General features: G+C 44.7%; 3 protein-coding genes across 5 annotated transcripts; 2 read left to right on the top strand and 1 right to left on the bottom strand.

Annotated features, from left to right (window-relative positions):
- The first annotated feature begins 58 nt into the window (after nt 1–58).
- LOC8027161 (ubiquitin domain-containing protein 1) lies at nt 59–13,204 on the top strand. 2 transcript variants are annotated; one of them, XM_042287293.1, is made up of 3 exons: nt 59–586; nt 1,181–1,408; nt 11,952–13,204. In XM_042287293.1, the coding sequence occupies exons 1-3, from the start codon at nt 505–507 to the stop codon at nt 12,338–12,340; spliced, it is 699 nt and encodes a 232-aa protein (XP_042143227.1). In that variant the 5' UTR covers nt 59–504; the 3' UTR covers nt 12,341–13,204. The 2 variants fall into 2 exon arrangements, with proteins under 2 accessions (XP_042143227.1, XP_042143226.1); XM_042287292.1 differs by having other exon boundaries at nt 118–586; nt 1,172–1,408.
- A 108-nt stretch (nt 13,205–13,312) lies between these two features.
- LOC8027162 (mediator of RNA polymerase II transcription subunit 28) lies at nt 13,313–16,522 on the bottom strand. The gene is made up of 4 exons (XM_002407291.5): nt 16,422–16,522; nt 16,158–16,224; nt 14,581–14,693; nt 13,313–14,505 (listed from the first exon to the last, which is right to left on the bottom strand). The coding sequence occupies exons 1-4, from the start codon at nt 16,467–16,469 to the stop codon at nt 14,161–14,163; spliced, it is 573 nt and encodes a 190-aa protein (XP_002407335.1). The 5' UTR covers nt 16,470–16,522; the 3' UTR covers nt 13,313–14,160.
- Nucleotides 16,523–17,872: 1,350 nt separating this feature from the next.
- Nucleotides 17,873–27,314, top strand: LOC8027163 (RNA-binding protein 7). Of its 2 annotated transcripts, XM_002407292.5 has the most exons (4): nt 17,873–18,059; nt 18,290–18,395; nt 18,477–19,217; nt 19,906–27,313. In XM_002407292.5, the coding sequence occupies exons 2-3, from the start codon at nt 18,306–18,308 to the stop codon at nt 19,212–19,214; spliced, it is 828 nt and encodes a 275-aa protein (XP_002407336.2). In that variant the 5' UTR covers nt 17,873–18,059; nt 18,290–18,305; the 3' UTR covers nt 19,215–19,217; nt 19,906–27,313. The 2 variants fall into 2 exon arrangements, with proteins under 2 accessions (XP_002407336.2, XP_040355483.1); XM_040499549.2 differs by having other exon boundaries at nt 18,023–18,395; nt 19,910–27,314.
- The last annotated feature ends 584 nt before the right edge of the window (nt 27,315–27,898 follow it).

Below are 27,898 nucleotides of genomic sequence, written 5' to 3' on the forward strand. Positions count from 1 at the left end.
GATGGTGATGACAGTAATAAGAATAGTTGTCCAACAACATAGCAACAATAAAAGGCGTATGCAAATTTTTATATTTTATCTGCGAGGCAAAGTATATTGTTGAGGGCCCGGCGATACCGCGAAAACGTTGCACGTAACAGCCACCTGATTTAATTAGGGTTTTAATTTGATTTGTTTTGAATGACTCTGAAGCAGGAAGTTACGCCGTAATTTTACAGTAGCTGAAAAGTTAAAATTCGAACGCTATATTAGAATAAACGAAACGAGGCACGAGCAGCAAACAAGAGATTGCCATGTGATCCAGGCCATCGAGGCTGCGGCTACACTACGCTCTACCGGCTCTACGCTCTGCTCTGCTGTTTGGTGTGCGACAGGGGTTCTGGGGGTTGCCTGGGTCAGCTGCGCTGCGTCGCGGGAGGGGGATGGCGATACCAGCGATACCAACAAGAGCTGAACACACATGAGTGCGACTCGTAACAATGTTTACTAGCGCAAGAAACTACGATGGGCGGTTGCATTGGCACCAGAAATAGTAGGCCCTCATCTGGTATCGAGTCCACCGATGAAACAAATTTACAGCAAACGGGTATGGACTTCATTGTTTTTTGCCAGGCAGTGTGCTCATTGAACGGCACATCTCGCTCACAACTTCTCCTATCGACGTCAACCGGGCAGATCGTGTCGCGTGCCAAATCAAAAGTGGACCTGTATTGGCGATCTTGCACATTTCTGAATGCGGGAACCTTCTCCCGTTGCAGCGTGGGGGTAGATTGCTGCTGCTGCTGCTCAGCTGGGATTAACCCTAAACTACTAGGAACACCGGCCGAAAAAAGGGGCCGGTTGCTACGCTGTGCAGCCTGCTTTTGGTTCGGATCGCCTCTGCGCTTCGCGTTAAAACCAAGTTCGCGTTTGTGCTACTTTAGATGCTTTGCGATCTCGGTTGGTTACATTCACACCTGAACATTGTTTGTGTTCATGATGCCCGTGGTCAACAAAACTATCAAAGTGTGCACGAATTTCCTTCCGGTCGTCGCGTAATATCTCACGGGCAAAGTAGCTTGTCTCAAATTCTTCACTCTCTGTGTGAGGCACAAATGGCTCAAGTCTTGCCTGGTTCAGCGTAATGGCATTGCTTACTGTCAGCTTACTCAGAAATGCGTTTAATCTATAGTTTCTATAGGGAAGAACCAACCGCTGCGGCACGAGAAGCCACGATGGAAGAGTGATGTGCCACTCATGGAAGGTCAGCTGCGTAGCAAGCGGGACGAGTTCTGGGACACTGCCCCGGCCTTTGAGGGTCGCAAGGAGATCTGGGACGCCCTCAAGGCAGCAGCCTATGCAGCCGAAACCAGTGACTTCACCTTGGCCCAGGCGATCATCGACGGCGCCAACATTTCACTTCCCAATGGTACCTGCCCCCTCTGTCTGCCAATGGAGTGTTTGAGTGGTCCGTGACCCCGGGCAGCCTTCGGCAGCAGCCCCCGTAGGGTCGAGAGACTAGGACACCAATAGGTCACTTGCATCGTCTGGAGAAACAGACTGGTGTCTGTTTCTCTAACTTTGCCTCAGTAAATGTGAGGGGTAAAGCTGGAGGTACCTTTGAACGGGGCTGTGCAGCGACTTCTTTTTTTGGGTCAATTAATTGTGGGAGTTAGTCTCTGTCGGCTATAGAAGGCAACGTTACGGGGGGTACCACATGGTTTCCCCTTGGGTTCTGTCTTCAAGGTTCTCAGCACTGCCTCCATGAAAGTCAACGTTTCAAGGTCCAGTTCGGCTACAGTAGAGCACCATACCCGCTTGGCACCAGCAAAGGTTGCGGCGAGCGATCGAGACAAAAGATTGTTCGCAATGGGGACGACAGGGGTGGGGGTAGCAGCGTAGAGGAAGTGGTTTTATTGACTTCCGTTAGATGGTGCCGCGAAAACTTGTGTGCCCCCATGACGTGACACCGCGGTTTCCATAACCGCCAGACGTGGCTGCAGGTTGGGAAATCATATGTATTTTCCTTTGTGATTACGCAGTGGAATCGCAATATTTCAAAGGAAGGTGGCAAGTTTTTTTCTCACTTGTGCAAAGATAAATAATATAAAAAAATACAAGCTGCAAATTCTTTCAACATTAAACATTTTTGCGTTGCATTGCCCCTTTAAGGTTGAGCTGTTTGGGCTGGATCGAGTTAAGAACATTTTTTTTTTACTTTATGATGTAGTCAAAGTGCCGTAATTGTTTGGTTAAGGGGTGTCGCACTTTCTTGGTGCTCTTAAATTGGTCAGTGTGATAAGGACACGGTGTGTACAATGCTAGTCATTCATAAATCTGTAATCCACTGTAAAGTTTGTTACTATATCGCTGCATATGCAACAACGCTGCAGCATGGAAATTGAAGGGGCAGTGCAACAATTTTAATGTTGAGAAAGAGTTTGCAGCTTGTAGTTTTTATGTTTATCTAGGCACAAGTGAGAAAGAACATGCCACCTTCCCTTGCAAAACTGCTTTTCCGCTGCGTAATCGCAAAGGAAAAAAAAACAAATTATTTTCCAATCTGCACCTGCGTCTGGTGGTTGTGGGAACTACGGTCTTGCGTCAGTAGGAGTATGTGGAGGTGAACAAAACCAGTCCCCCTCCGCTACTACACCCGCCGTCAACCCTTTGGCAAACCTTCTTTTGTTTCGGTGAAGCTAATCCTTGAAAAGTCAACAATCACAGAGGGAGCAGCTGGGCGATCTGAAGACAGAGCCCAGCTGGAATCCAGGTGGTCCCTTAGTGACATCATTCAAAAGATGGTGTGATAGTTGAAGGGTACTTTGACCTTCTATTTATTTTATTTGAAAGCATGAAATGCTTTCCATTGCTACCCCCCAAACCCAAAATTGTGACAGTCCATCTGTTTTTTGCTAGATTTAGCAGGGAAAGTGGCGTCGCCGGGCCTATACACCCTGGGGAAATTGACGACACGTGACCGATACATCAACTCAGTTTCCCCGCTAAATTTAGTGTGAAAATTCATGTCTTGTGGCCAAAACATCAATTCAGTTTCTCTGCAAAATTTAGCGAGAAAATTCATGTCTTGTGACCCGGACATCAATCCAGTTTCCCCGTCAAGTTTAGCAGGGGAAATCAATGTCACATGACCTGTACAACCATTCAGTTTCCCTGCTAAATTTAGCAGGAAAATATACGTCGCGTGACATACCCCACCCCTCTCCCTTCCCTCTCCTTTTCTTTCCTCTTCCCCCTCCTAGCAACACCTCCTACATAACCCTAGGTGATGTTGCTCCCAGGGTGTTTCACATCATTTTATGCATTATACAACTTCGAAGGTTCATATGCAAGAAAAAAATGTTTTTCTTTTCTTCTTTCTATAGGTGGCACAGATTAATTCCCGCAGTTAATTGGCCGAAGTGCGAAAATTGTTGCACCCCTTAAAATGCAACTCCGCTCAATTCCGAAAATTTCGGGGTAATGAGTGATTTCACATTGAAAGGTACTAATAAAAGACACTACGTCATTTGCTTCGCGAAAATTAGGATATATATTGTTAAATCTTACTTCACATTAGCAGAAATCAAAACTCAAAGTTTGGCTCCGTCTGGCCACATTGGCCTCGGGCCGCCAAAAACATGGCTATCATGCTGTACGAGGTGTCGCGTGATTTTCTATGCAACGACGGGCGGGATTTGGGGCGGGCCAGCGGGCCACTGTTGGGGCGGGCGTGTGCCAGGTGCCAGTGTCGTCCGCACCGCACTCTTCACCATGTTTTGGTGTCTACAACATTTGACGTCGTCTGCACAACTGCGGCATCAGTCTGCGCATGTAGTGTGAACGAAACTGAGAGGCAATAATCACAAACGGTAAGATGACGACGGTGGTTGTGATGTGGGAAATGGCGGTAACGATGGGACGGCCGGATGGCTTCCAAAAAGCGCCAAGGGGGAACGTTGCGGACATCACCTGTTAGGCTTGCTCGGAGAAGTAAAAATAAAAAAAGGCAATGGTGATGACATTCAGCTCAATGTTGGCTACACCAAGGCCGTACCCTTGACCGCGCTGTTGATTGCGCCTCAATTAACCCGCTAAAGTCAGCCAATTTCGGCAACTTGATGCATTGCAAAGTTTGCCGGGCCGTTTAAGAAACATTTTAACATATCTAGTTCGTAATATTTGTTGTGTGGTTTTCCTAGGTGATACTGATGAGGACTGCATTGTTTTTTCAAGAACCAAAACGAAGCGGAATTGGTCTTTAACCGTTTTGGACGAGTCTAGCTCTCCAAGGTGGAACCGTTCCCAAACTGTTCAGGACGGGTATAGCTCGTCGGCTTTCCTTGGTTTGCATACTCAGCCATTTTGGACAAACCAGGCTCGCTCATGGCTTAGTTTGAGGCTCTGCCAACAGATGGCAGCAGTGATTTTTTTTCTTAATTGTGCTTTTATTTTCTGTGTGGCTAGAAACTTGACTTTGAAGGCAACAAATATAACTTTGAAGGCCATAATTAAGCAGATGAGGAGCAGAAATTCTCTTAAAACTTAAAACAGTTTTGGGGTTAATGGCTGCAGATTTTGTCAGTATGTGCTTAATAAGAACAGTAAACTATTACAATGTTGGTGCCACCTAGTCCACGTTATGGTGGCAAGAAACAAACCTCTGATAAAATTCATAATGTGACGTTAAAACAGTCGCTGGTTTGTTGTAATGTAGGAAAAAAAAAAAGAATACTGTAAACGACTAAATTTTCGGGGGGACCTAATTTTCGCAAATTTCGCAAATTTCGCAAATCGCCTACAATTCGCGAAAAATACGTCCCGCGAACAATTCGGGCAATATGTGAACGCTACGGAAGCTACACTCAATTCGCGAAAATTAGAACCCGCGAAATAATTTCAAATTTTCAGCTTTGGCCTGATTCACGAAAATTTTAGCCCGCGAAAATTAAGTCATTCACAGTATTTCATTCTTAGGCAATCTTTTTTTCTTTTGGCCAGCTTGCATACTCTATAAAGTTTCCATTTAGGACCATTGTCTTTTGGCTTAAATTTGTTCCACTTTGTCAACGAATTGGCTGCACATTGACCACCCCATTTTGCCAATCAAGGACTGCATGTTTATTTTTTTGCCATTAGCATTATTGTAAAGGTACACTAAAGACTTTTTTTCGTGAAATCTAGAAGAAAAACCTATTCACACATTGAAGCGTGTGAAACTTACAGCAGCCACAGAGCCCAAAATATTCTGTTCAGAATCGAAGAGGGAGGATACAATGATCCAGGTGGACTTTGTTGCATGTTGCAACTATAGAATTCAACTTCAGTCTCCTCTAAAAAGAAAAGCAAGACAGACACCACTGTGAGCCAAGGTAGTTAGACAATGAATTTTAATGCCATTTTATGTTGATTTCTGCATTTGTGACTGAATTCAGTTTTTTTTATTATCCAGTAAATAAAGGGGTTGGATGGTTTGTGCCCTTAGAAGTATAAATTTAAATTATTGGGCATTTTTTGTTATTATGCATACTTTCCAGGCATGGTTTAGATTGGGACGACCCTATACATGATTAACAAGCATGACTTAAATTGGGACAGCTCTTTGGTGCGGAACCGGTTAAATATTGCCCGCAGTATCGAACAGAATGGCACACCCTGTTTTACTAATGTCTATACCCGTTTCCACCTCAAGAACTGTAGTAAAAAAGGTTGAGCTCCTTGCGGAGCATCACTAATTTCCTTCTTTGTGTAGAGAATTAAAATAGGTGTAGGTGCATTTGAGATTAGATATATGTTATCAAGACATACACGTTTAAAAAGTCAGAAACAATGCTTCTTCCTCTGACAACCAATTCTTGTACAAACTGTTTCGCGCGCCGTATGAACATTGTGCTAAACTTCCTTTTTTCTTGAGGTGAAAAGGAGTATACAATGCATATGCCCAATAATTTGGGATGTTTTATATGGCACACCAAAGAAATACTACTTTTCCCATGAGTTTTGTCACTAGTGCTGTGTCAGCCACTGATGTGGCCCCGGGGATGGCTCTCTTGCCACTTGATAGATTTCGATTGACATCCATGTGCATCATTTTGGAAAATGTTAATTCAGCTTGGGGAGGGGGATTCAGTCCTAAAGTTTAGGACCCTTTTTTTTTTTTTTTCAGAAATTCTTTTTTATACATAAGTTTATTTATTTATTTTAAGTCACCCCCAGTACCAGGGACATAATTGCAGTGCAGGGGATTGAAGCTAACGAAAGCATGCTCGCATTCCATTTCCCATGTATTTTGTCAATAAAGGCAATATGTGGGCGTTATTTTGATTTCATGCCACTACTAGAAGCTCGTTACATGGCACGTAAACCGCGTCTAGGTAAGGATCATGGCCCGGGCCCAAGCTCTGCCCCCGCCCTGCCCCGGATCTCACCAGGGAAGGCACGAGCCCCTATACCCCCCCGTAGTCTACGCCTATGCTCTAGTCGGTATTTGGCGCAATCACGTTTGTTGTTTGCAATTGCTTCAGTGATTTTTTTTTATAAATATTATATTTGTTTTAGACATTGAATCTAGCCTGGGCTACTCTCGAAGTTCCACTCACGTGGCCGATCTGTTGAAGACGAGAAATGAAGCATCTAAACAAAGTCCAAGTCTGAGTTTAGACATGACTTTTGGCACATTGCTATTCGTGTCTGGTATTACAGAGGTTTGGGGAGCAGGTGTTGAGTTCCATTAATATACTATAGAGCCGTTGCCTGTTGGCGTGCAATATTTTCTCGCAGAAAAGGTGGTAAACATGTTTTTATTTTATTCTCTTGCAGAGGAATGTTTTATGGGCTGAAAAGCTTTTAAAACCATAAAAATATAATGCCTTTAAGCGGGCACGTAGCCAGGATTTTGTTTCGGGGGGGGGGGGGGGGGGGGGGGGGGGGGGGGGCGGGGGCGGCGGCGGCGGCGGCGGCGGCACCAATGACAAAATGCTGTATGAGGGGGAGGGGGAGAGGAGGTTTCAGCAAAATGGAAGATTTCGGGGGGGGGGGGGGGGGGGGGGGGGGGGGGCCGGGCCCCATGGGCCGCCCCCCTGGCCATGTGTCTGTCTTTAGGATAGGCATGTAAATTTACAGCTGATGGAAGCTGTGCAAAACCAAAACTGAATTTAAAAAAAAAAGATTATTATATAGAAACCGCCTTCCCATGTGCACTTGTGAATCAGTGTTTGAGCACTGCACATTACATTCTACTCCAACAGTAAAAAAAAAAAAAAAAAGAGTGCAAAATTTTTTTTTGCTAACTTTTGTTAACTTATTTTTAATTAAAAATTTTTATGGTTCAGTTTTGTCCTTTAAGCACTACTGTATCTTTAAGCAAATATTCTTTATCTGAAGATGACTAGTGTACTTGTTTATTTTATATGCCTTTCATTGCACCTTGATGTTTGGCTTGGTGGTTGCGGAGTTCTTTTAATTTTCATTTTAGCACAATCTTGACGAACAATAACCTGCCATCTACACGAGTGCCGTTCGTTTAATTCTATAGACAATTGCAAGCATGGCGCCCTGACTGGTGCCCCATGCGTGCAACACATGCAGCTTGCCCGTGAACATAGCTTTAGCAAGCTTGCAATTGCACAGGCTTATCCGCACGAGTCAAGACATGGTGGCGGCCAGTCACCTTACTTGCCATTGTCTATACATTTCAGTGTTTACGAGAATCACAGTTACATGGCTGTGTTCCAAAATTTACTCGTTCTTGCTCCAGGGTACGGGTTTTGCACCTTTTGGAAACCCACCCGCATCAAGCATTTTTCTATCGTGTGTTGTCACAAGACACGACCCGCCGGAGTAACTGGGATCCATATGGGTAAGATTTGAAACACAGCCCATGTGTTAGGTCAAAGCCCAGCACGCACATGTCCGCTGCTCTGGAGGGCGAGCAAAGTATGCATCACACGCACGTACAGTGAAAACGGATGGCACTGGCCTGAAGTGCTTTTCTGGAATGGTCTATAGATATTTTGCTAAATTACTTGAGCACCGAGGGGCATGTGCATGCTACAAGAGAAGTTGCACATGCTGCTGGCATCTGCAATAGTAACTTTCCTAAAAAAAAAAATCTAAAAGAAATGGCACGTTTTTTAGGTAAGACGAGCGTGTCGGGCATTTGTACACACGTTCCGAGCATTCTCCGTGGTGCTTGGGTAACTTGTCAAAAAAATGTTTTGCGCGACTCTTCCGACCTTTCTTCTCCAGCGTAATTACCAGATTCTGATAGAAGGAGAACGGATTTGCTAGTGATTTCACAAAACTAGCGAGCCGCGGCTTGAGCATACCGAGTTGCAAAAACGGTTTTCTCAAAATCCCAATTGCTTCTGTTTTTTTACTTTCTCATAGTTCAGCACGTGGGCCAAGGCCATACTTTGTGCCACTAGAGATTATTATCAACTTTAGATAGCATGAACGCCTCTGTTTTTTTGCTGTTGGACGCAAGAAAGGCAGGCGACAGTGTACCCGATTGCCGGCCACACACCTGCCATCCAAACGTCACGTTTGGATGGCGGGGAAAACTGGAAAAACTGAGGAGAACGATGTCTAGGTTTCAGCATTGAATGAAACATCACTTTTTTAATTAACTAGAGTGAATTTGGGGGAATGAGATAGCATTTCAGATTCAGGAAGCCATTTATATTGAGATGATTCCTTTGAATTAAGTAGCTTGAAAAATTGGTGGAGTTCCCCTTTAAACAGGGTGCCAACTTAGGCCATAGAATTTGGTTTTCTATACCAAGCTGTATAAGTTAAATAAAAACAGTTCAGACGTGTTTACACTTCCTGCATCAAACAGTGCACATATTACTTTGTAAAAAACTTAAATTAGTGCCTGCTTCTTTTTTCTTTCCTTGTTACATAGTTGCATTTGCCAAGCAGCAGTACATATGGCTTTTTGCTATTCTCTTGAACTTCCTATAACTTTCTTTCTGGTATATTGCTGTTAATTTTATTTAGAGGTACTTGGACAACACATTATTTAGAATAACAAATTTCTTTATCGAAGCATGGTCATTTATATGGAACATCCACAACTGTGCTTGTAAGGGATGACAGATAAACAGCAGGTTGTGCAGATTTTATAAGTATTCACTTTTTGTTAAAAAAAGAGAACCGAAAGAATCTCAATGGCACAAACGAATAAAAAACAATTACAAGGAACAGACATACAATGCCTAAAATATTTCAGGATCTTGCATTAGGACTTTACATAGGTGATACATTAAGATCATCTGCAAACTATGTTTGGCAGTCATTTTAAGAATATCGAGAAGGTATTTAGTATTGGAACTCCCCAATATCTATGGGTTGCTTCAGTTTGTGGAAAGCAGAAAATGTGGCCCTAAGCACCCAAAACTAAAAAGAAGTGCTTGAGGTCAAGTGTTAACAATTGGCTACAGAACATGAGAGAATGTATGATACCATAGGAGGACCGTATATACTGGTGGAAGGAGAGCGAAAATCTGTGATAGTAATAGAATTTGTGTATGGTAAATGGATTTACCTATTCAATCTTTTCTGTTGTAGAGTTATTCTGATACACACTCCTATTTTCTCTGTGTTTTTCACACATGAGAATAGTAGTGCAAGTGCTAGAAAGAGGGGAGAGCTTTTAGGAGCCTCCTCTCTGCTGATTGCTACCTTGATGTAGTCAGCTGTATTGACACCATGTATTTTCTGTCAGTTTACAATGTAATGCATCCAGTTTTTAAGTCTTGACAAATATCCAGGCAGTGTGAAGTGAGATTTACCATAACATATCAAGCATGTGCCCATGCCACAACAAGCACCCACCACCTACTTTTGAAACATTTGAAATATAGGCGTATGACATATCAAGCGCCCACCCCAGCATTCTTTTGAGCCCGCCGAGCTGACCGAGGTGCTCCTCTGCATGCTTCTCCAAGAAGCTGGTGCAAAGTGGTGAAGTTGTATGCACGTGCGTCAACGCAAAGCGATAAAGCTTGATGTGCACTGTGCTATGGGGCCTGGAATGCGTGTTCGACTGGTGTGTTTAGCGTCCTATCTCATCCATACATCAAAAGTGGTCCCAAATTGGCAACAAATGACGTCACAGAAGCCGGCGTGTCATGTTGTCAGATGTCGCTCTCCTATACGCCATGTCGTCCTACAATGCACTAAAGCCCAATGCTACAAGGCTGCCAGGTCCAATGATGAGTCTGTTACAAACCACGTTGTATATTTGCTCCGCCGTACGTATCAAGACGCGTCATGCAGAAGTGAGTTTTTCGTCTGCTTATCGAGCTCTCACAACAGCTCCGTCTGCTCGCTACTACTGAAGACTAATGGAGGGATTAAATACCACCTGGAAGCGATGTGGCGAAGAGAACATGAGATCAGAACCAATGGCCATTAAGAAATGAAGATGAGTTGGATTGAGTGTTCGACACGGGAGCATATGTACGGACCACGTGCGGAAGGGAGATACAGGTCTGGGTACGTACACAAAAATTGAATTGGATTGTTATGGCCAAGGTGAAATCACTTTCTGTCAGTGTTGCCTGTGTACCCTCCAACTTCTCCAAACAGTTGACATGATTACGAAATATTTCATGAATGTTTATGAGACTGAATACCATGTTCCTTTACTTCACCAATATAACGTAGCGCGCTATTACAACAGCGAACCATATGCGTAAGGTTAGTGCTCTCCGTACTCTGCATATCGGAATTTCTCTTGCGCACTCTTTTGCAATGCGGATGCAAGCTTTTCTGAAGTAGTGCTCCGCCCGCCAGCCTTTGGGCCCTAGTCTATCGTAAGGTGAGACGGAGTATAACAGTTAGTGTCAAAAGTCCGCCACCGATAAAAAGTATGAGCAAAAGCGAATGTCACTGTCATCGCAAAGTTTCTTTTCCTGGCTGTTGAATCTGCCGTGGATTGTCAAGCTGGAAACGGACCTGCAGCAGGACAGGAGTTGCCATCACTACTGTAACACCACCAGGATTGCGGCCGGCAACAATACGCTATTTTTAGGATGACGTCGGGCGAAAATTGAGAGACCACATGGTCCGGATGCTACAAACACACCAGTTAGAGATGCATTCCAGGAACCATATTAGCACCAAGCAGGCTTGACAACAGCAGTACAGCGGCTTGAAAAATTTGGCTTCTGCCAGATTCCTATACTGCTCCTATGGCTTTCTGTCGGATCAATGGAGGGCCTTTCCTACCAAGTGCTTTTGTGCTCTTTGACCTAAAGGGTGTCCATCCTTATTCTTTTTCTGTGCGATTATCTCTTTGAACTTTTGTGTGGGCACTTGCTCTGCATTTTACTGTAGAACACCTTCAACCCACTTGTGGTGTTCTAACAAATTTTAACGATACTTGAGGACAACTTCCTGCAGCATTTCCGAAGGAAAGAGGAGGGCATGCAAGAGCTTTAATTGGTGCTCAAGATGGGCAAGGTCTTCACACATTGAATACTCTACGAGGGTATACATCTTACTACACGAAAATCCAATGGCCTTGGTGCCAACAGGCTGCGTAGTTGGAATTTCTAAATGGGTGCAGCCTCTGTGTTTTTTCCTTCAAATTGGGAGGGGTGGCTGCCACCATCTATCGTCATGGAAACCTGTCTAGACAGCGGAGACAGCCATCTCTGCTGTCTTGGCGTATCCGGTCTTGGTGAGCTGGTGGCAGCCCTCTCCTTTCATGCACAGGAAAAGCACGACAGCTTGGACAGCGCTGTGCACTTGCTTCGGAGTGCTCGCGCCGCTACGGGAGGATTTGGTGCTGTAGGCGTGCTGTCTAATGCAAATGAGTAGAGTAGAACGGGTTCTTATAATAAGGTATTTGCCCATACCTTTGACTGCATTTCCACAGGAAGTTGCCTTCGTGCGTAGCATGCCTTGAAACTTCAAGGGCATTGAGGTGTCGCCTAATTTCATCCATTCTGCTCCCTTTCTAGGGACGCTGTTGGACTGCTACGACGAACTCGGCAACCGCTACCAGCTGCCCGTGTACTGCCTGAGTGCGCCGACCAACCTGGTGGAGGACGCCAGTGACGCCGAATCTCCGTCGCCCGAAAGCGAGCCTTGCGCAGGTCACGAGATCCTGCTCAAGTTGCGCTTGTCCACAACGGGGCGGGACACCAAGATGGCAGTGCGCACGGGCGAGACCATCCTCACGGCTAAGCGACGTCTCCAGACGCTCGAAGGCGTCGACCCCACCTGCCAGCGCTGGTTCTTCGGCGGCAAACTGTTGGCCGACCGCACGCGCGTCGATGAGGCCAAGCTACAAATGGGCTTCGTGGTGCAAGTGGCAGTAGCCCCTTCCGAAGGCCCTAGTCCCAGTTAGTGGGCTGCCACGGCGCATCCACAGTGGCGCCACCAAAAAAACTCAAGTCTGCCCTTGTGTGTGCACTTTGCTCGGGGGGTTTTCCCAACTATGGCGCGTTGCTGCCACTTCACTCGCTTGTTCTCACATAAAGGAAGTACTGTCAAACTCTTTTGAGTTGGAAAGAGCATTCCTTTGCAAGGGCCTTGGATAAGGCAGGTCGTGTTGTGGTGCCGTGCAAGTTCTTTTGCCGCAGTCTAAAGGAGGGAGTGTGATTTCGTGACTGGGCCCAGCAGTGTGGGTCAAGGAAGGGAGCTTTGTTGGGCCAGTGTTGCCCAACCTAGCCGTGATCTTTTTTTTTTTAAAGGTCTTAGCCCCTTTTTATTTAATTTCTCATGCAGGTAGTCTATACCGCATCCAGCAAGTCCACGAAGAGAATGTTGTCTAGTGAAGTGTGTGGGGTGCTCTATACTGGTGCAGAGGGTGTGAGCTCATGCACTGCAAACCTCTTTAATCACATCCGATAATCATTTTGAAGGCATGTACACAGTTGAAGCTTGCTGGCATAATTTATGTGCTGGAGCCTTTTTTTTTTTTTATTATTATTGGTTTACCTTCCCCTTTTAAACAAGCTAAGGTGGCAAGTCATTTTTGTTCTGCTGTACATATATACATAATGCCATTTATATTTCTGTGTATATGCACACAGACACACACACACACACATAGATCTGTTTTTAGATTGATGCATTTTAGGAAACCTGTGAAGTGGGCATAGCCATGAGATTTGCATGATGGGATTTTTTTCCTTATGTCTGTCAGAAAATGTTGCTTGTTTCTTCTGTTTGCCTATTCAGGACAAAAATAAAAAGGTGCCCCATCTTATGGAGGTTTTCTTTCATATCAGTACTTGCGTTCACTCAAATTGGGCACATGGGGGAAAAAAAAAAAAAAACTTAGTAGGTAGTTTTGTATGTGGTAATCAGACGAGACTTTAGAAAAATGCCATTTTATTCAGCTATTTGCTGTTCAAATTAAAGCATGTGGACCATACCACATTGTCGAAGTGCAATGACTACATAAAAGGTAGTGCTAGACAAAATTGGCAGCAGAATGCTCAACGATCTTCACAATGGATTAGCCATGCTTGAGCACCTAAAAATGTGGTGCTCAAGACACTGCCAAATTAACTAACTAAAACCTAATGCAACCATGATAAATTCTTAAGAAATATCGTTTGGAGTTATTTATATACTGCCGAGTAAAAGATAAAACAATTGGTCTATTCCAGATAAATGCAATCTAAACTACCTTTGTAATCAAGCCCTATGGCATGGCATTGCCACACATGTAAATATGTCAATAATTGAACTCTATGGCAGCATGCAGTGGCCATCCCTAACTGCAACCTTGGAAAAGCCCAGTTCAAAACTGCCCTCAAGACTGCACGGGACAAGAGAGAAACAGATTCCATGCAACAATATCTCGCACAAATCGATGCTCGCCTACTAGCAACAATGCCATTTCTTTTTCCTTTATAATAGTTCTATCATTCAAATATATCAATATTTAGTATCTGCTCTTCAATCTTGGATGCTACACTCTTGGTTTCACCCACCCCTCCCTCTATGTCGAGCATCCCGGTTGTATTTTGGGCTGTTCGACGCCACGGAAAGTGGCATTGTTTTGCTTTGAGGGCGAGGGGGATGTCTACCGTCCTACGTCGGTGCCACATACACGAGGAAAACAAACTGACAAGTCCCACAGATGCTTGCCAAATTTGTCAATGGCTGTGCGCTCTTCTGCCCACCAAGTAGAGCGGGCTGACAGGGTGCAGACAGTCAGCGTCTCGAGTCTGGCATCCCGATGTTGGAAGTGGTTCTCTCCAGGTAGGCCAGAGGTCCGGGAAGTCCCTGCACAGTTCCATTCATGGGCATGCCTTGCTGCATGGGAGCCCCTGGCTGCATGACCTGTGGATTGCCTGGCTGCGGCGGTTGTTGCAGTGGCTGTTGCTGCTGTAGCTGTTGCTGCAACTGTGGCTGTTGCTGCATCTGCGGCTGCTGTTGAGGTGGGCCTGGAGCATTGTTGGTGTCGTTCAGCAAGCTCTGCCAGAAGTGGATCTTCTCATGATACTTCTGTAGTAGCTGCTCCTTTCGTGCAAGCTCATTCTTAAGCTCCGTGTTGTCCTGTGCAAAAGAGAAATGCAGTCATTCTTTTGCTGCACACACGAGTGTGAATGAATGCACATCACATGCACTCACTTCCATGACAATTTGCTCCGGTTTCTGAGCAGAAAGCACCAGCCGTTTCTGCAGGAAGAAGCACTCCATCTGTTTCGCAACGTCGAGGAATCGCTGTATTGTTTGTTCCACTCCTGCAAATAAGGCAAGCTATAGTCTGTTGCAGGCTAAGCAGAGCAGGACAAGGCTCCCCGAAAACCTTCTACTATTTTTAATTTAGCAGAGTGAACGCTGCGAGAAGGCAAGGCGTTTGCTCTGTCAAAGTGCAAAGAGTGAAAGGCTTTACAGGAGGTGATTGTCGTGCTTTTCTTAACCTGCAACAGACTACAGTGATTAGTGACAGCTTTAACGAAAACATTCGCCATACGTCTTTTAAGATCACTTTTGCCCGGTCATGTGTCGGCTACGAAAGCCTATACGACAAAACACAAACGGACGAGCTACCCATTCATAAGGGGCAGTGGAAAAGCAATGAGGAGAGCAAAGTCATCTGCTTGCGCAGGAATTGCAGTGACGTCGGAACGACGCCGAGCTCTCCGATTGAAAGGATAGTAGATAGACCTCAATGCTAAATGCCTTGAGGTCTACCCACCATTTTTTTTTTTTTCTTTCTCAAACAGCCAATAAGCGCTTGGCATTCTGACATCATCACAACCCCTGTGCAAGAAGCTGACGAACTTGCGCTCCACATAACTAGGAGTCAGCGTTTTCAAAGTTTATTTTTCATCAAATTCGGAGGATGTTTTTTGGAGTCCATTTTTTTTTCCGAAAATTCTGAGTTTATAGGAGTTTATTTTTGTTTGATTCCAAAATCTGCAAAATTCGGAGCTTAATTTCGCAGTGTTTCCTATGAAAAATAGATAATATCCGGGTGTAAATGTATGCTAGATAAAGAAAAATAAAACACGCTTATACCAATTAATATTTCTTCGGCTGGATTTGGTGTTAGTGGCATCGCCATTGGCAATACTAATTTGTCCCACGGCAAAAGTTGCACACAAGTGGCTTCGATAAATGTCAATACCTTAAAAATAAACTTCTGGAGGTAGTCGTTGGGAAGCACGTATTCATCCTATCCTATTCCAGGCTACCCCGCGGCCGCGCGCGATGGCAATTTGATGCAATCACTGTGGTCCATAGCTTTCACTGCTACAAAAACACAACCTCCTCCTTCCTCCTAAAACACAAATAGTATGGCCCAAACTGGAAACCAATACAGAGGCTTTTGTCGTGACCCGAAAGTACAATGACATATCGTCCTGAACCTTGACGAGGTAAGCGGTAAAAACCCTTTTGTCAATGATCCGAGATTTGAAAGATAACCGTGGTGGCATTTTCCCGGAAGCATTGACTCTGTGCGCTGATCAAACTTAATTGGAAAATACCGTCTTTATTTAGAGTCTTTTTTTTTTTTTTTTTTTTTTGTGTGTGTGTGTGTGTGTGTGTGTGTGTGTGTGTGTGTGCGTGTGTGTGTGTGTGGGGGGGGGGGGGGCAATTGACACATTAAAATTCGGAGTTTATCGGACAAATCCGAATTGACCAAACTTTTTTCGGCGGGTGCTTTTCGGAGTTTTTCCGGAACCCTACACAAAACATACCTGTCTTGACTTCCTCGGAATCTCGTACGTAGAAATAATCTGGGTTTGTGACAGCTGCGAGACATGCCTGCAAATACAGGGAGGGTAACACGACAGAAACTTCGGGGATCACTCAAGCCACTGGACAAACAACTGGTGCATGCAGTTTGCCAGATATGTGACCAAATTTACTTCCATGTCTACACGACAGCTCAATGTTCGCAGAAACGCAGCTGGATGGCGTGGAATCGTTAGAGTAACTATGGTTTATTGATGAATATTTACCTGGAAAGAGTTTTCAAAATCGTCAACGATTTGACTGGAAGAGGCCATATGCAAGAATGCAAGGATTATCTATTGGCTCTAAACATGGCCTAAGTCTCGGGTTTTACAATGGCTTTAAAGTTTACTCGAGTCAGTGTTGCCACATTTCAGTTTCGTCTGGACCATAGGGATGTCTGTACCGGTAGGTTGAAACTGAAACTGAAATGATTTTTCTTAGATTTGTGTCGGCATCGATATTCTAAACGTCACAACCTCAAAAGACGAGAAAGAAAAAAAAAAAAGAAAAAAGAAAGATAGAAATAAAAAATAAAAACAGAAAGAATAAACATAGGGACGGACAGAACAGCACCTCTTTCTGTCCATCGTTGTCCGTCCCCCCTTTCTATGTATCTTCCTCATGTCTAATTACAGTTACCAACACGCTCGTTTTGTACTTAACCTCTTTCTGTCCGTCCCTATGTTTATTCTTTCTGTTTTTATTTAACTTCACCTACGCTCTCACGTCGAACTAAGTAGAAAGAAAAACATTGCTTTTATCAGAGAGCGCTACTCCGCTGGCTACAGGGTGCGGAAGGGTGGTGAGCTGGGCTACGAGTTGGTACCGGATACACATGATTAAAATCAGCGAACAACAAAAGACAAGAAAGACACTGATTCAGCGTCTTTCCTGTCTTCTGTTTTCTTCAACAGTTTCCTAACGTTGTTCGCTCATATTTATCATGTGTACAGAGTGCGAGGGGAAGCCATCCCTGCCCGTTTCGATCTGGATGAGCATCGTACCGGCGTGCGGTCGTGTATCACTACTGCGTGGTGCACGTTAAAGACCCCAGGCTAGCTGTTGTACTGCACTGGCTAAATTGCTCATCTACAGCGTGTGACTCGTCGCACCTATAATGGCAGATCAACTACACGCTGTATAAATATCCCCAAAACCCAATTTTAGACGAGAAGATTGGTGGAAAAGGTCAAGGGGAAGCATCAAAGTACACAGAAAAAGGTATAGATGGATGGTTTAACGGGAGAAGGAATTTGACGCAAAATTTGGTAGATTCAACCGGATTTGGTGAATTTTCCTGGAAATGGCAACGCAAAGGAACGCTCTACTTGGCTTTGAAACAAACAGTCTTAATAAAAAAAAAAAGTGCATTTGTGGTTTTGGTGAGGCAAAACGTTTAAGTGAATTCAAGTCAGTCGAAACAGTTTTTTGCAACCGCATACTTCGCAGCACAGCCCGTGTCGCCAGAGCAGACGACGCAGACGGCCGCCGCCTAGCTTGCGCCAGCATCACCGCTAGAGCCGAGCTTCAGTATGTTTTCCGCTTGGGGCGGGTCTGCGTTCCACTAACAATGACGTCATGCGCAAACCCATTTTTTGTTTTTTTGTTTTTACATAGCATTGGAATACAAGAAACACTGAAACAGCGAGCAATGACGTCACTGATCGCGTTAGCTTCGCATATATATAATTTCGTGACAGAAAACAGTCTTTAGAAAAGCTTTTTTAATATAAGGGAACAATTTTAAATTAATAAACTCTGTCCGAATTCGCGTTTAAATAAAGATATTTCAATTTTGTTTTAACCCGTGTGTCTGCTGCCGCACGTATTTGAAGCGTGTTCCATGTTCGCTTCTACCGTAGGTAAGCTCACTTGCTAGCATTTTGCGAGTGTTTTACATTGAGCTGGGTGTTTTTCAAGTCCTTTGACGAGCTAATGTTATTCTTAGTAATCAGATCCGTGGCACTTGCTCCAAGTGGACGCCAACCGCGACCTGACTGGTTTGGAACGAAGCGCGGGCTGTCTCGCGAAGGAAACAACTTGCGTTCCCTGATCTGCCTCAGCTGAGCCCCATGGTGATCTCTTTTCGCAGGATTTAGAACGGAAACATGGAAGACGACTGGAGAAATCGCACACTGTGGTGCGGAGGGCTCGACGCCAAAGTAACGGAGGACCTTCTCCGTGAGCTCTTCGTCCAGGTAAGTTGAATCGCCAATGGTTCGCCAAACGCCTCCATTGAGGCGCCCGCGCATTGAACCCTGCTTCTGCGTTGTCACCAGGGCGGACCCGTCGAGGAGGTCAAGATCCCGAAAACCAGTGATGGGCAGTCCAAGAACTTCGCCTTTGTGACGTTTGTCCATGCGGACTCCCTCTCGTACTCGCTAGCACTCTTGGAGGGCACGTGCCTCTTTGGCCGCAGGCTCAAGCTCGAACGGCGTCCCCGCGCTACCATCGACGACAAGTACGTCGACATGATGAACCGGCACTACGAACACGTGCGCGCGCGGAAAGCTCAAAGAAGCCAGTGTGGCCAGAACGACCAGTACCGGCTGCCTAACCAGTACCCACAACCCATCCAGTACCCGCAGCGCTACCAGAACCAAGACCCGTACTACAGCCAGTACCAGAACCAGTACCGTGTCCAGCCTCCACAATACAACCAGTATCCACAGTATTCCCCCTACGGCCAGTACAGACAGTACAACCAGTATGCTGCATTGCGGTCATACGCGAGGCAGGAAGTGCACCATGTGGCACCTCCGGTGCACACGTACGTGCCCACGCCCATTCACACCTATGTGCCGACTCCGATCCGGGACCTTGGTAGCAGCCCCAAATTGGCCAGTTACTCGGGCCAGCGGGTGCCCGAGTATTTCACGGGCTCACTCAAAAAGGAAGAGCCCCTCACTGAACACAATGAATACGCACCACGCCAGCAGTCGTCGCCCAGCAACCGTACGAGAAATGACGAGTGTGCTGCCGAGGAGAGTTACTACAGCAAGCGGACACACTACTGACACGTGAGTGCTAGCTGAATGTGGCCTGGGATGGCCAAGGAGCAGCCCTTGGGCATGTCCCTTCCTGGGAATGTGGCCACGCGGGTGTTTTCAGGGAGCACTGGTTATTGGGGTCGCCTTGTGCTACATCATACTTGGGAGAACCCAGTACCTTTATTCAAGTCATGTCCAGAGATTTAACAAATGGTCACCAAAATTCCAGATTCATACTGGGGGCTGTTGGAAACTAATAAGAAACTTTAAGAAACCAATCGTTTAATACAAAAGGGAAACTGTTACACTCAGGTTATGGGTGACTGAAGCCTTGTTGGCATTTCTTTTGTAATTACTGCACAGGCCACCGTTTTGTTTAATCTTAGTGCGGCAGGTGTGCTGTTGCTCCCGTAGGTGTCTATGAGGGGTTTGTTTATCCGTGCAACTGGCTGTAACATGTCTTGCTGTATGTTATGAGTGTGAGTCAACCAACCTTGTCAAACATTTTTTGGTTTTCCATATGTAGATAATTTAGTTGGTTTTATAGTGTTTTCTTCAAATTATGTGCGCTTCATATCGAAGATAAAAGAGTTTGTTGACATCCGGATAAATCTCGAAGCAATGTTTTAATGGAGGATATTGGAATAATAAGATGGCATGACTTGGTGTGTGTTCACTTCATTTCTAATGACAGTTTTTTGTTGTTTTCTCTTTCAAGTAAGGCTGACCACTGGCAGCTGCTGAACAAGAGAAGCTCACCTAGGCCATCTGACAGATACTTAGTGACAAGAATGAAAAGTTGGTGTATCCATAATTTTCATTACCATGTTCGCATTGAATGTTTGTGTGTATTTGTTTCCACATCATTTAGACATAGTCTGACATAAGCACTGCTTATGTTCTTTGTTTTGTTAAATGTGTTTGTGTTCTCGACGTGTGATTTCTGACAACATTCATACTATTACAGTCTGTTGTGCCTTGAACCAAATTTCATCTTGTACAGGAAGAGAGGCATGTGAAAATTCACACGACATATTTGGTGTCTTTTTGATATTTTAAGTGAGTGTTCATCTGTACAGTTTGATATTTCCAGAATTTATGGCCCATGAGGATGGACATAAACCTTTCGGTGGACATCCACCTGGTTAGGAAGGACAATGAATAAAAGGAAAACTCTAGCCAAAAAATAATACGGAGCCTGATGTTTCAAGGCCAGTTCGACCCCTTGTTCACAGGTGACTGTTTTCGTTCTTGTTGTTGTCTTGCAAATTGCCCGGCGTTGTTGGCTTCTCTGAAGCGGCCGTTGTTTCTGCAGGTGTGTTATGGTTCGTAGCGCCTCGTCTGATGCACCGCAAACCGGACACATCAGCGCTTGAAAGTGTACCAGCTTACCGGTTGACATTATTTTGGTGTTCTGAATGTACCAGGACTCTAATAAAAGGCGCCTTCGCCAGTTTATTTCCGTGCCAAGAATAGAAGAGTTGTTGAATCCAATCGTGTGACCCTCTTTCTGGACGTGTTCTGCCAGCGCGCTACTCTGCACGTTATTCTTTTTGACGTCCTACCGATGCTGGCGTAGGCGTTCCGGGAAGTTTTTAGTTTCCCCATCGAAGGAGGCAACGCAGTCACCTCCTAGGTTTTTGAACGACACATACAAAAAACGTAGACGCTATGAAACAGAAGACGCCCCCCCTCCACCCAACTGTGTATGCGTCCCATACATCGAGGGCACAAGCGAGACTCGTGAACGTTTTACGAAAAGACGGCGTTGGTGTGACACATAAACCGGTGTCCACCATTGGACGCCTCTTCTCTCTTCCAAAGAATTGTACCCCCTAAAGAAAAGGCTCAGGGACTCGTCTACAGGATCCCCTGTGGTTACTGCGCCACCTCCTACGTTGGGGGAAATAAAAACTTCACGGAACGTCTATGCCAGCTTCAATAGGACGTCAAAAAGAATAACGTGCAGAGTAGCGCGCTGGCAGAACACGTCCAGAAAGAGGGTCACACAATTGGATTAAACTACTGCTCTATTCTTGGCACGGAAAGAAACTGCCGAAGACTCCTTTTATTAGAGTCCTGGTACATTCAGAACATCGAAAATAACGTCAAACGGTCAGCTGGGACACTTCCAACCACCTACGTGTCTGGTTTGCGGTGCGTCACGCGAGCCGCTACGAATCATAACACACGTGCAGAAACAATGGTTGCTTTAAAGAAGCCAACAACACCGGGCAATTTGCAAGACGACGACAAGAACGAAAAGAGTCGCCCGTGAACAAGGGGCCGAACTGGCCTAGAGACGTCGGGCTCGGTATTATTTTTTGGTTAAGAGTTTTCCTTTCACCCATGAGGATATAAGATTACTCTTCATTGCCCATGTGTACAAAAGATTTCATAGCATGATAGACAAGCTTGTAAAGCAGCCCAGCTCATATGCACTGTAAATGGACATATGTTTTAACCTTGAAATGTGTTCTTCCAAAATGACAAGTTTGTGATATGGAAGAATGTTTTGTGCCAGCAGGCTGTCTGACAGGGGTAGTCTTACTACCTTTTTCCTTTTTTTCCTGGTGCTTCTCACTTTTATGCTGGTAGTTTAATGTGCATAAGACAGTGAATCTACTAGATTCACATTAATCGATTTAAACATTCGCTGTTGCTTTTCTCTATTCGTATCTTGTTTCTTCTGCATCTAGATTGTACCTGGGTCGGTGACGGCCTCAAAATGTTGGAGCTAAAAAGTCTGGACTTGCGCTTTTGTCAACAGAACTTCTACCTTTCATTTCACATCACTTATGGCCAGTGACAGGTTAAGAGTTCAGGGGAGGCCCCTCCCACCTCTTTCCACTTTAATAGACCAAATGCTGGGGAGAAGGTGACCTCTTCTCCAGCGTTCTTTCTGCTAAAGAGGTAAGAGGAGCTTCCCCTAAACTGTCACCGACTATAGACCAACACGCTATTCATAAACAAGCCCGCGTTATCCCACACTAGGTGTGGGCACAGCGCCTGCACAGAAACCGAATTCGCATGAAGTGAATCGCCTGTGCAAGTGCAGTGCCGTCGACAGCGCCACTGCAGCTGCTTGACATCGGGGCCGCTTTTTGGTCTATAGGGTGTTTTGTATTGATATTGAATTTGTGTGAACTTTGTTGAGAATGTGCAATTCTTAGGTATTTTCAAGATAGCATTGAAATTTAGCTGAGCAGAAGTAGTTAACATTAATACTGACAATTAATAACCTTTCTGGTACGCAATTTTGTTTGTCCAAGTTGCATTTGCAATGTCAAACCAATGGCACTACTGCTTCATGTGTTGTGGTGACATAGTCTGACCGGTGCTCTGGAATCTACCACCACTCTGGATGCTCCAGCCGGTGCTTGAGGTGTTTTTGGTCCATGTAGTTGTGATGCTCGTAGATGCATGGTCGACGTTTGTTAAACTGGAGAGCTGTAAAGCTATGGGAGACAAGAAATTTGCTGTAAGAGAAGATGCACACTGCTGTTAAAATCCCGTGTTTGTGCAGTACCTTGTTCAGTGAAAGTCACCTATATTCCAGGAAGATTTTTCTTCAGATATTGTTTGTCAGGAACTTGGTACCTAAAGATTTGTCGTACATGTTACATAAAGGTTTTCCGTAAATGTGCTAGAAATGTGGGAAGGTAGTCCTAATGTGGATCAGCAAAATGGTTCAGTGATGCAGCAGAAATGGGATGGTCATGTATTGTTTTCCAGAATTGCCATGCATTTTCAGTTCTTAGTCCTGTTAAGTGCTGAATATGAGGTGGACCTTACACTATTGTGGGCAGACAGATTTTGACTTCGACGGAGCAGCCCTTCATTTTGGGTCTATGTGTATCTTTAAAATATTGGTTCTCTCGCTATTCCACATAACAGGTTCAAACGAGTTCATCCACTGCTCAGTAAAAGAGCATCATAGTTCATGGACAACATTGGCTTGTGCCCTAATTTGATTTGTGCTAATTAATTTTGGCCATTTTGCACCTTCGCGTTATCAAGTCGCTGCTTTGTATTTCGTTGGTATTATAGAGAATTGTTCTGAATACCCCCCCCCCCCCCCCCCCTCCTCTCTGACAGAAAAGGATGCAAGGAACTGTCTGTTCCTCATCCATTAGATAAAATTTTAACTTTTCATCCAATGTGCGAAGGCCTGTCACAAGCATTCTTCTTGCTCTCTGCTGTGCAACACTTAATTGCACCATCTTTTCTCGCTTCTCCTTTTCTCTTCCACTACAAGGTGACCTTTTGAAACTATTCTCGTATTGAGTTGTTTTGAACCGGTGCATGGGAAACGTTTGGAGGATTGGGCAGAGTGATCATCGCAAGCAAGATGCAGTTGCACCTTATGGCTGAACCGCAATCAAGTGATTTAGTGAGTGACGTGACGAGCATCGGCGACAAGCGCGGCGAGAGTCAGTAACGGGCGACAGCTAGTGGCGCCATCGCTTTCATACGGTTTGCCTCGTCGCGCCACTGCCGAGTGACAGCGGGTCGCCGTCGCTTGTCTTGTCGCTCGCCATATCGCTTGCATGCGCTTTATACTTTATGTACTCTCTTTCATACTTAGCCTACAACGATGTCAAAGCTACTGGCGCGAGCGTGTGGCTCTTGTATTAAAATGTGTCTTATTTGCACAAGAGTGCGCGTCCGAATCGCGCCAAGTCGAGAGACGTACTTGCACCAGCAGTTTTGATAGCGTTGTGTACTAAATATGCAACTGAAAATAGATCTATGATCACGCAAGACTAGGGACCCTGCGTGTCAGAGTGGAAAACGAGACATGGAAGAAAAGGAGGGGGAGGGGGGGGGGGGGGGTGCGAAGCGAGATAAGAAAAAGCTCTGCTATTCGGTTCACCGTGAAAACGTACACTTTTCTGGGACTTTTTGTTGAGTGCACAAGCACCTTTTTTACCCATTTTGCAGAACCTTTGTATGCCAAATTTAGTACGAAAGAGCTAAAAATCGTACTCTACTGGAGCTAACATTTTTATCCTATTTTATTCTAATACACTGTCATGAGTAAGCATTTCTTGTCTTCAGTCGCTTGGTACTGATTTCGCAAGTTCCAGAATAACGGGACATTGGCGGTATGTAAACAAATTGACGGGACGACAGGGCGGTGTGCGCGAACTACGGGGGACTTCTCTAGCTGTCATCATCATCATCGTTTGTGACGTCGCGGGTAGGACGGGTAGGGCAGACCGCTCAGATCTTCGATCCCTAGGTTCGTCAGCTTGCTTCATGCGAGGTTTGAGTAACGCGCGGCAAAGCCTGCTTCACGCGTTGCGTTGTGCTTATTTGGTGAAGTGATATTTGTGGTAGGACCTTTTACCAAAGCTTGACAACGTAGAACGCGTAGTCGTACTAACAAACACTTGGCGCTGAGGTGTCGAAGCGCTGGGCTGGTGGTGTGCTGTTCTCTGCCCAGTACAAAAAGCTAGATAATGAACATAGAATATCCAGCGCCTTACCCCACTACATCTACCACGGCGAACATATATTTTTTATTAATATGATACGGATAAATTAAAACTGAAAGGGATACCTCATCAAATTGAAAATAGGAAAGCGAATCGAGAACCTCTCCTGTTTAGTAAGCACTTCTGTGAAAGATACTCCGTGTATCCTGTTGGTTCCAATGTGTTACGTCAGTAGTGCTGGTCTAAAGTTGATTCCTTTTTGCGTTTTGAAAACCACTAAACAAACATTTCCTCAAAATAACTGGCAGGAAGAAGCGGTAGCTGGCTTCCGGATTTGTTTTGAACGAAATACCTGCTTATTCACCCGGTCGACGCGAAACGTGTGAGGCCCCCTCGCGATCGAGAGTCGGTGGCACTTCAGCGTCTCAAAAAATTAGGTATACGCCCAATGAATTACTACCGTTTGTGTTTAATTTTGCGTACTCAAAGAATTGTGCATAATGCGTGATACGCTTCTCAGCGAGAGAGTTTAAATGTGTAAACAATTAGTAAAAAAATGATGAAACAAATTAATCGCCTGAATTGGCCGGGCCATGGCCGGCAATTTAAGAAGTTATGAGTATTTGTGCTTCTGAGCAGAAGTCGCTATGTTACAAACTTCTTTGCCACTTATTCGATGCGGGAGGAGATAAGCGTCAGTTGCTGACGAGTATTTGCTCATCAGCAACTGTCAAGTCACACTTTCATAGAAGCGTCGGTATCGGCAAGCTCAATGGAGCTAAAACAAGTGTGCAACTCTTTGCAACAGAACTGTGCGCGCGTGCATAGCTAAGATGGCAGCCCGTCATTTACTCGGGTGAATGCAAAACCCTTTTCTACAAAAGCCTCCACAGATACGAAAAAAAAAACAAAGAAAACGGGCTGTGAAAAGCTTTGACGCACGCCGCGCAAGCTGCTCCAGGCTAGTTATTGAACATTTGAAAGTTTTTTTTTTTTTTTTTTTTTTTGTATAAAAAACAACTTTGAGGCGCTGTTATTCGCTAGAGAGATCACTCACAAAAACGTCATACACGTTTCTTCGATAAACCGTTTTTAATCGGCATAGATGCGAACTGCGTCGTCTGCTCGCATCCTACCCGCTTCATCACAGGCGAGCGCCCGCCCGAGGTGGCGCCACCAAAACAATCTCGTCGCCAATAACGGGACTGTCCCGGCCAAAACCGGATGTCTAGTCACTACGCAAAACAAATGCGTTCTAAAAAAAAAAAAAAAAGTACAAAAAATTATGAAAGGGCTTTGTTAGTTCCGATGGTGAGGCACAACATCATGAAGGAATATTAAATGCCCTAGAGCAGTAGTTCTCAAATGGGGGTCCGCGAAGCCCTGCCTCGTCAGTCAAGCCCGGCAATAAAAGTTGTCTTTTATCCGATTGAGAAGAAGCGTTCCGATTTTCGGGCGAGTTTTCTCGTGTATGTGTTAGGGAGAGAAGTTTACTTCACACCACCCCTTAGTAATATTCACTTATTAAATCATTATCAGAGTTAACCTATGCCTTTCCCTCACCGCGAACGGGGTCCTCCATCATCTCCGCCGATCAACAAGGGGTTTGCGAATCATCAGTGGTTGCGAACCACTGCCCTAGAGTGTGCGTGGTGAGAGTTTTACAGAAATATACAAATATGTGGCTCAAAATCGGGTTTTTGTCCGTTCGAAAACCGCCTGTCGGGAACCACTTGCTCAAAGCAGTAAACCCCTGCAAAAAAAAATAAATAAATAAATAAATAATTGCACGTGTATAGTTACGGGGGAGGGAAATAACCAGTGGAAATAACCCACTGGAGTCCCAGAATGTACGACGTTACATCCCGATACTCTGGTTTCACTAGCAAATAGACAAAAAGTGCATTGGCAATTTCGTTTCAAATCGTGCAAAAAAAGGCCCACGATTCGGTAAATTTCAGAAAGACATTACGCGCTGGGCCAAATCTTGTGTTGCAGGTTAAGAAGGTAGGGCGAGAGAAAGCATGGTGGGAGAGGAGGAAGCGTTGCGTCCATTTCCTCCTCTCCCACCTTCCTTTCCCTCGCACTACCTTCTTGAGTAATTCTTTGTTCTTGAGGTTTTGGCTTCAAAAGGACCCAGGACCGATTTTGAAATTTGGACAATTGTCATAGGTAGCACATTGGCGTGTTTTGCCCGGCTTAAATACATTCCTCTCAGAAGAAAACTTCGTAGGTAGTTTTACAAACTAAGATACAAAAGCAAGCCACCACAAAAATTTTGTTTTATAATTGTTCTAAAAAAAGCCAGGACCTAACCCCCTAAAGATAATTTACGTGTTTTGAATGATGGCAGTTTTATATCAAATGAAAGGTTAAACATACTTATTCAACATGTACAATATTATTGTTGTCAGTTGAAGATATGCTTACGGAAAACAACATCAAATACGAGAGGAAACTAAAACTACAAATTTACTGAAAAAAGCCATTTTTTTTTCTCGTATGAAGTGCTTTTGGTGTAATTTAAGAAAACAATAAAAAAAAGTTTCATGTGGTGTGGGCCTATAAAGCTGTACGCTTGAAAAGACGACGGGTGTATTTGAAGCTCTATCCAAGCAGCAAAGATGGGTCGTTCCATTTGTCTCTGCTTAATAATTATTTATTTATTGGCATCCTGTCGCTATCTTCGTTAAGTTCGACTTAAAATGCTGCGCTGTCATCGCGCGACGCAGCAGAGGCTGGTTGCACTATCTCTCCACGGGGCGCGGTGCCGCCGGGGCTGAGATGCGCTCCGATAGCAAACCGAAACTTAAAAACCCGTCGATTTTGTGCGGTTTTTCAGAAAGCTATAAAATGCTTCGCGTGCCTTCTATCGTTCTGCAATTTATTGATTTAGTGTTTTTCGGTGATGCTGAGCAATTTTCTAATTTAAATCATGCCCTTAAACACAATATTAAAAAAGTTAATTACGCAAAAATAATTAACAACTTAATTATCCCGGACTTTAATAATTTTCCTAAATGGACCCATGGCCCAGGATCAAAACGCCATAAGCCTTTTTTCGTAGCGATGACTAGTTTTCGCAGGAGCGATTTGGCCTGCGTTCTCTGAAACACCCTATATATATATATATATATATATATATATATATATAGAGCGTGTTTTTTTTATTCTTACACATTTGTTTAAAAAAACGTGAAAGCTACACTAATGTGGTTTGTGCAGGTGGGTTATGAGGCCAGGCGGACATTATGTGGGTAGCTAATATTT

Source organism: Ixodes scapularis, unplaced genomic scaffold (assembly GCF_016920785.2).
Source record: "Ixodes scapularis isolate PalLabHiFi unplaced genomic scaffold, ASM1692078v2 PGA_scaffold9__187_contigs__length_104089568, whole genome shotgun sequence".
NCBI classification, from domain to species: domain Eukaryota; kingdom Metazoa; phylum Arthropoda; class Arachnida; order Ixodida; family Ixodidae; genus Ixodes; species Ixodes scapularis.